This window comes from Somniosus microcephalus, chromosome 1 (assembly GCF_052327205.1).
Source record: "Somniosus microcephalus isolate GS21.2 chromosome 1, FLI_Smic_1.0, whole genome shotgun sequence".
NCBI classification, from domain to species: Eukaryota; Metazoa; Chordata; class Chondrichthyes; order Squaliformes; family Somniosidae; genus Somniosus; species Somniosus microcephalus.
In genome coordinates this window covers 87406813-87415420 of record NC_140987.1, presented here as the reverse complement: position 1 = coordinate 87415420, position 8608 = coordinate 87406813, and the positions used below count along the sequence as shown (strand labels likewise).

At 43.2% G+C, this 8608-nt stretch overlaps 1 protein-coding gene across 1 annotated transcript; it reads right to left on the bottom strand.

Moving 5' to 3' along the window:
• Nucleotides 1-5065: 5065 nt before the first annotated feature.
• On the bottom strand, nt 5066-7864 carry LOC147124227 (doublesex- and mab-3-related transcription factor A2-like). The gene is made up of 3 exons (XM_085992831.1): nt 7513-7864; nt 6523-6855; nt 5066-5118 (listed from the first exon to the last, which is right to left on the bottom strand). The coding sequence occupies exons 1-3, from the start codon at nt 7862-7864 to the stop codon at nt 5066-5068; spliced, it is 738 nt and encodes a 245-aa protein (XP_085848957.1).
• Between the last annotated feature and the right edge of the window lie 744 nt (nt 7865-8608).

Sequence of the window (8608 nt, the reverse complement as noted above, 5' to 3'; positions counted from 1 at the left end):
TATGGTAGAGTGGAAAATCTCCACTGGGTCTACGGTAGGTGCTTCTTCTACCGTTGGCAACGGTAGGTGCGATAACCCATCAGCATTCCCATGCTCTTTTGATCCTTTGTATTCTATGTTGTATTGGTGTGCCCCTAGAAAAAGGGACCACCTCTGTAGCCTTTGCGCTGTCATAATGGGAACACCCTTTTTAGGGTTGAATATGGAGTTGAGGGGTTGATGGTCAGTCAACAAGGTAAATTTTTGTCCGTGTAGGTAATGGTTGAATTTCTTCACTCCCCATACCAGGCTGAGTGCTTCCCTGTCGATTTGGGCATAGTTACGCTCAGCTGAGTTCAATGAGCGTGACGCAAAAGCTATCGGCCGTTCTGAGCCATCAGGGAATTTATGCGATAATACTGCTCCTACGCCGTAAGGGGATGCATCGCACGCCAGTCTGATTGGCAGTGATGGGCTGTAATGAGCCAAAACTTCTTTGGACATGATTAAGTCTTTGCATTTATGGAAGGCATGTTTACAGTCTTTGCTCCATTTCCAAATTACTCCTGTTTGTAGCAGTTCATTAAGAGGGTGTAGAAGAGTTGATAAGTTTGGTAAAAATTTATGATAGTAATTTATTAATCCCAGGAACGACCATAATTGTGAAACAGTTTCAGGTGCTGGGGCTTTTATGACCGCTTCAATTTTTTCAGGTGACTTATGCAACCCTTCCTTATTAATTATGTGGCCACAATATGATATTTGATTTTGGAAAAATTCACACTTGGGGCGATTTGCTCGTAGGCCCCGTTCTCTCAGCCTAGTGAGCACCTGCTCCAAATTGGCAAGGTGCTCGTTGTCGTTTTCTCCTGTTACAAGGATGTCGTCTAGGTAGCATTGAGTCCCTGGAATCCCTTGGAGGACTTGCTCCGTAGCTCTTTGCCAGATAGCTGGAGTGGATGCTACTCCGAAAACCAGTCGATTGTACTGGTACAGACCTTTGTGTGTATTTATTGTGAGATATTTTTTAGAGGCCTCTTCAACCTCCATCTGTAGATATGCCTGTGCCAAGTCAATTTTGGTGAAACGTTTCCCTCCGGATAGTGAGGTGAAAATATCTTCTATCCTCGGAAGAGGATACTGTACTGTGTGAAGGATCGGGTTTACAGTCACCTTGAAGTCTCCACAGATGCGAATTTTTCTCTGTTCTTCAGATTTATCATTATTCAATGCTTTCTTCATAACTGGAACGATGGGTGTTGCCCACTCGCTCCAATCTATTTTGGATAATACGCCTGCCTTTTCCAAATTCTCCAGCTTTGCCTCGACTGCTGGACGAATTGCGTATGGCACCGGTCTTGCCTTAAAAAACTTGGGAATTGCTGCATCTTCCACTTTTATTGAGGCGGTGATGCCTTTCAAGGTTCCTAGTTTCTCTTGAAACACTTCTTTGGCGTTGGCCAAGATGTCTTTTAATCGTTCAGGTATGACGTCATCATCGTTTTTTTTCTTACTGGTCACCGTCAGTGCCTGAATGGAGTGCCAGTCTAAATGTATTTTCCTGATCCATTCACGTCCCAACAGCGGTGGACCACCATCTTGTAGAATGTATAAATACAACTTTTGTATTTCTTTGCCGTTGTATACAACAGGCACCCTTATTTTTCCTTTGGGGTATACTTTCTGCCCCGTATATGTTTTCAAATTAATGGATGTGTCTTTTAAAGGTATATGCGGAAATAGCCGCTCATAATCCCGTCGATTTATGACGGTCAGAGCTGATCCTGTATCTAGCTCCATTTTAACTGGGGACCCTGCTATCGTGAGGGTAACCCAAATGGTCTGGTAATCGTCTTTGGCAATTACATTATGTAATTTGAGACAGCTTTGTCTCTTGTTTTCGGAGTTGCTATCACTCTTCTGGTCTTCGGAGCTACTGTCCGTCATCATTTGTACCTTTCTGTACTTTTCTTTATTGATTCTTTTTTTCCTGTCTGTGGATTTTTTTTGCCCAGATCAGCATACCCGTGCAATGTGTCCAATCTTTCCGCCTTGCCTGCATGCTTTGTCCTTGAACCAGCAGTCCCTCTGGTCATGGGTGGATCTGCCGCAGCAATAACATCTCTCGAAACCCTGTGTCATTTCATGGGTGCCGAAGTCCTGTGTCTTTTGTTGTATCTCTGCAGCTCCTCTTGCGGCTGCTTCGTATGATACAGCCATACTGAAAGCCTTGTCCAGTGTTAAATCTTTTTCAGAAAGCAGCCTTTTCTGTGTTCCTTCACTTAAGAGACCGCAGACGAATTTGTCTCGAAGATAATCTGCTAGTCCTGCCCCGAATTGGCAGTGTTTTAATAGCTTTCTTAATTCGGTGAGGTAATTAGCGTTACTTTCATTCTTGTGTTGATTTCTCTTGAAGAATTTGAATCGTTCCACTATCAGCAGCGGTGTTGGGTTTAAGTGCCCCTGTAGGGTATCAACAATTTCTTTAAAATTCTTGTCCTTTGGTTTGGCTGGAGTGATTAAATTTCGTAACAGCCCGTATGTCTTTGCGCCCATTAGATTTAGCAGTACTGAAGCTTTTTTTTCATCTTCTATTCCATTTGCGGTGCAATATACCTCCACTCTTTCCACATATGTGGTCCAATCCTCTATCTCGTTATCAAAAGCATCAATATTGCCAGACTTAGGCATCCTAGAAATAAAATGGTGCTTCCCGCGCTTCCCCGCCGCTGCTGCCGATGACAATGCTGTTGCCCCCGGTTTCCGTTCTTTTTATTTATTTATTTACAGTTGGAGACTCATTCCCGCCGGACTCTCTCTCTAGGTCTGAACGCCGACCTGCTTGCAGCGCCGGCCATCTCCCGAGTACTCCCTCTGCTTTCGCTGCTTGGCCTAGCTGTAGAGACAGCCGCTGGAGCCCCAGCCCGACGCCCAGGAAGGATTATTGCAGTACCTGCCACCAGCTTGGCTAGCTGGTGAAACCACAGCTTTTTCTTTTTCTTGATTTTTCATCAACTTTGAACGCCAGAGGAATCGATGTTCTTGAGGTGCTGCCGAATTGCAGGTAAGTCCATTTCCAATTCGTCGCCACTGTTGTGTCTGTGTGTTGATAGAGACACTGAAGACAGGAGTTGGTTTCATAGGTGTTTACTAAACAAGGTCTGGAGGGGAACTAACTGATACAACACAATATACAGGCTTATATAGCCCGAGTGGCCATTACCGGCATTACAGTACACATGGGGCTCTTAAAGGCACATACACTACAATATCCTATACACATTAAGTAGTGTTACTGGCTTGTAATAAGTCAAATACTTAGGGGGAGAAATTCGGTTGGTTAGCGCCTCCCGTTAGCGCCTGGGAGGGTGCTAATGGGGCGCTAAGGGGTTAGCGACCAGATGCGGCAAATGCAGTGATGCCCCCAAACTTCAGTGCCAGTTTAGCACTGGCGCAAACTCTTACCGCCTAGGCCTCTAGCGCCTCGCAGATCATGATGTCATAAAGTGCGCAGCGCCCCGTTATCGCCCCGGATATGAATTTGCCACCCGCCCCCTGCTGTATCGCCGGGCGTGAACAACGGCAGGAAGGGGAGGCATTGTCAACTTGGCTGGCTGCTTGGGGAGTGCTAATTAAAGGGAATGGTTTTCAGGTAGGCCAAACTTTACTATTTGCACCAGTCTGGTGCCTGCTCAAAGTTTTTGATGTTTCAATGCTGCAAGATGTCCGAGCCCTCCACTTTGTGAGAGTGTTTGGGGCTGTAATGGCAGTCGCGCAGGTCGGCTTGCAATGCAGAACTGCCGACAAGAAGGTTGTGCACCATCATTGGCCCTTCCCTTTAAGCGAGGGAAGCAGCCTCTGTGATGAAAGAGTGCCATTAGCAATGTACGCCAAATTGTTCAGCGCTCTGCCGCTACCGCCCCGCTCTTGGACTTTAGCGCCCTAAGAAAAGTGGTTAGCGCTTGATTTAGCGCTCCAATTCCCCGGGAGGAGAGAATCATTAGTGTCTGGTGCTACTTTTTCTACTTTTCAAAAGTTAACGCCCCAAATGGGGCTATACCGAATTTCTGGCCCTAACGAATAAATAAGACAAAAAGAAAACAATGCATATGTTGAATATCTGAAATATAAACAGAAAAATGATGGAAATACACACAGCAGGCCAGTCAGCATCTGTAAAGATCAAAAAACAGGTGTGTAACCTACATCAGAATAAATAAATAAGATTCAACACTAATGATTTTGCAGTAATTGAAGTTCAAGTTTATTTATTCACAGAGATGCCATGTTGTCAATGTTGTCTGTTACACTCGCGATGGGAAAAAAAAGCACACATTAATAACTGGTATGATTTAATTTTTGGTATTCAACTTAATATTGCTGTATGTAGCTCTGGAATTCTGGCCTTATAAACCACTCTGGTTCTCTACCTCTCTCTACTCCTTTAAGATGCTCCTTAAAATCTACCTATTTGACCAACTATTTGACTAATATCTCCTTATGTGGCTTGCTGTCAAATGTTGTTTGATAATACTCCTATGAAGTGCCTTGGGACGTTTTTCTGTTAAAGGTGCTATATGAATGCAAGTTGTTGTTGTTGAAATGATGGAAATGCTTGCAATGAAAGTCATCTAGAAAGCTGTTGCTAACATTTGACTCATATTTTCCAAGCAAGTGGGAGGAAAATTGGCTCGACTTAGAACTCAGCGATGCCTGACAGGAAGTGTGCTTAAGTGTGAGTGTCAGATGTGGATAGAATTGGACTCTGCTGTTACGTCCTTGCACAATTAGATTGCCACTATCTCGCTGCTTCAGCTTACAAATGAAGAATAACCATTTGGGCAAGGTATGGGAGACTGGTAGTGAACATGAACTCATAGGGCAGCATAGGGCAGAATCTTTGGAGGAAAGAAGAGAATTGAGGAGAGGAGCAAATTGAGAGCAGGGATCTTGTTTTCCCCAATGTGATGTGTGATGCCGCACCCACCAAGAAGGTCCCATGTTCTACCCATGATCTGTGCAATTACCCATTCTTAATCAGGATGAGAGGGGATGAGCTGTTACATTTTGTCCTGCCACCCCTGCACTACAGAGGAGAAGAGTTGGCAGTGTTTCCATTGCTGGTCCCTACGCTGTCACCTGTAATGAAAAGTTTGAGCGTTAATGTTGGAAAAGAACAGGATTAAGCTTGGTTATGGTGCTTCATGTGGTAGAATGATAGCTGGCATTCACTTTCTAAGGTCACACAGGAAGAATGCCCACTTGAATAAGTTACCAGTGAGCTGCAGTCTGTAATAATACTCCTCCGTTAATTACTGCATCCAAGAGAGGAAGGGTAAGGGAAGACTGGACAAAGGAGAAAAAAGTTAATCTCACAGTTCAGATGATAATAAATTACTTGAGTTTTGCTCATCTGAACCCTTTAATTAATTCTTTTATTTTAATTGTACCAACTTTCTGTCACATTATTTTTACTACTTAAAAAAATCTGCATAACCCTCAGTAAATGAAATGTACCATTTAGCCAGCACCCTGCCCAAAACCAAGAGCCCTGTTAAAATAACTGTTGCACAGACAAAATAACTCTATCACTCTAATTATTAAAACACCGTTTCAAATTGTTACAAAAAAATACAGCATGGAAAAGTTTTACTGCACTGGCAATGATTTATAATTCTGAGAACTGAAAACGTTGCTGTGGTATTATTTAGATCATCATGATTATAAAAAGGTTAGGTATGAATATACAAAATGGGAGCAAATGGATAGCTACCTCTAAGTTTGGATCTTTACTATTTGTAGATCTTGTATGTATTTAGCGGCAACGGGACAGTTTATACAATGAAATTCTTCATATTTAAAGAAATGATAGTCCTATGTGAGGCGCATGGGACGTTAAGGGTGCTATATGAATGCAAGTTGTTGCTGTTTTTGGAAAGTCCACTTGGATGGTTTTCTTTCTCGATTAAACATTTCCCGTTTCTTTTATGCCTTTTATGTGTTTTTTTATTATCCAAAAACATTCTCAGAGGGAAAAAGCTATCTGCGTTACGGAGTGAAGTGTTTACAAATTACTTCTGTAAGTTGACTGAAATAAAAGATTCGAGGAGGCGTTTTATCAAACGCCAAAGAGCGTAAAACTGCATCTGAGGCTTTTTGTTTTAGATTTTATACTTGATTTAACCCGTCACATTATTATTGTTAACATATATCAAGCAATAACTTCTCATAAGAATTACAGACACATTTTTCAGAGTTGCAGTTTTTCCAGACAGGATCCGCTGGAATAACAAGTGGGAACGGCGCTACAAGGCAATAAGAGTCCCATTGGTGAATACCTGAGTCCAGGGAATGTGTAAGACAAGAGCGAACTTCTGGAGTCCAAGGAGGTGGATAAGCCCGAGCATCCGTAACGAAAGACGGTGTCAGCAGTGTGCGGGCCCTGCAGAGGAGTGAAGGCCGAGTTGATGCCTCCGATAGACACCTTTCTAACCGGATGAGGATTCATTCCATTCCCTGGACTGCCGGTAGAACATAACTCACTTATACCGGAGACAAGGTGAACATTCATCACCGCATCACCCGCTGACAAAAAGTATTCGATCGCCTTCACCACGTCTCCGTTGGATCCCTGGAGCACCAGCCCCAGGACTGATCTCTTCTCAGAGGGGAAAAGTCGTTGAAGTATCTCAATGTGACTCAACCTGCCTGGTCGGACCTGAGTCCCGCGGCTCAGTGTGGCCGACCGTGAGGTGAAGGGAAGCCCGGTCTCAGCTTTCGTCGAGTTCAAGCTCTCAGAAGCATTAATTTGACTTCCCAAATCATCCACTTCAATTGTGCTGGATTCGTTCTTAAAGTCTGTCGCCTTGCGTTGGTCTGAATAAAAGATACATTTGATCATTTATAAGTTGCTGGGGTAGTGGATATGCCTTATAGGTACTAAGTAGACGGTGCAAGTGAACCGTATGAGTAGGGCACCGCGTTTGTTTAAATTAAAGATATGGACCCTTCGGCTATCCAGCAGAATACTTTGCGCTCAAATTTAATTTAGAAAAAAAAGTGCCCTTCTATCTCTGGTCAGGGGTGTGCCTTCTACCAGGAGTAGTGAGAGCGAAATGGATGAACAAAACAGCCCGCGATAATGTAAATACCGAACACTCTGCAAAGAGGCTGAAGCACCGCATTTAAATATTGCCCGATCTCTTTTCACTAACTTTGTAACTTTGGCTTATAACCGTGTTAACATTTATATAAACTATGTGTATTATTTATACATTTCAATCTGTAGCAATAAGTGCAGCACTATGATGGAACTCAAAAGAAAATATTTTAGGCATATTAATACGTCAGCTGGTTGAACCCACCTGTTTGCTATATATTGCTGTATTTATATTTATGACATAAATATTTATATTAATATTTTGAGCTTTAATTTCAAAAATTCTGTTCGTTTTATTTATTTCGAAGAAAGCAGAGGAAAGTCCAAACACATTTTAAATCGGTTTTTTTAAGTTCTCCGTTAATTTGTTGTACCTGAGAGCTCTTTCTTCTGATCACCGTTTAAAACTCGATTCGCCTTGTAGATTTGTTCTGCCCCATCGGGGAATACTGGTCCTGGAGGGAGGTAACCGAGGGGTGAGCAGGATCGGAGTCCGAGGGCGATGGCATCTTCGGCTGCCTGCTGCCTCTTCAGGGCGACCTGAGCCGCCATCACCCGCTGCCTCTCCGAGATCAGGATGCACTTTGCACAGGTGCAGTCTCTGAAAGGACAGAACCGCTTATGTCCCTTCAGCCAAGCGATCATCCCGTGGTTCCTGCACCGGGCACACTTGGGTTTTCTGACGCCTTTCTCCGCGGCGGTGTAAGCGGTCAGGAGCGGGTTCATGGTTCTCCAATGCCGGACGACACGAGCTTCTGGAATCATTCTACCAAATTAGTACAGTATTTGCATTTGTTTTAACCTTATAATTCGCGCGACTAAAGATCTGAGTAAAAATTACGACCGATTGAAAAGCACTTCGAGTGCTCTTGTAATATATTTTAAAATAGTTAAACCAGCAATCTGTATAAATAATCATTCTGGTAAACGATTACTTTCTAAATAAAACTTCTCGAATTCATCGATTCTCAACTTGAGATGAAATTGACAACAGCTTCAGTAGGTCAGATGGAAATAGTCCAGATCTATCTATTTATCTGATGAGGATTCTGCAGATCTATCTGTCGGTCAATCTATCAGTCTTCGATCGGTCGATCTATCTGGAGGCCCACATCGCAGAACAGAGTCAATGTACAGGTCGGCAACAAAATATAAACGCTGCAATAGGAAAGTATTTTAAAGTGTTTTAATACTCATTTGTGCGCAACCTTTCCGAGCCTTACGTATAACTAACTAATGGGAATATTGTATAATGGGTTACCGCTGGTTTATTGAAAGCGATGCGTTACACAACGATTGGAAGTGCGGTATGAGATGTAACTGTACCTTTCTGCGTGCAATCAATTGCCAAAGCACGGGTCCCAGGTGATACTGGAGATGGAATGCTCACATGAAAGGAATCGCGACGTCCTCAGGAGAAGAGATCGAGGGCAATTTGGGCGCGTTGCTTTTATCGCCGCTCTGTGTTTA

Coding starts and splice junctions, on each gene's coding strand:
- LOC147124227 (XM_085992831.1), bottom strand. CDS start 7,864: ATGAACCCGCTCCTGACCGCTTACACCGCCGCGGAGAAAGGCGTCAGA. Junction 6,856..7,512: donor TCAGAAGAAAGAGCTCTCAG/GTACAACAAATT, acceptor TCTTTTATTCAG/ACCAACGCAAGGCGACAGAC. Junction 5,119..6,522: donor TCACCTTGTCTCCGGTATAA/GTGAGTTATGTT, acceptor TTTTCATTACAG/GTGACAGCGTAGGGACCAGC.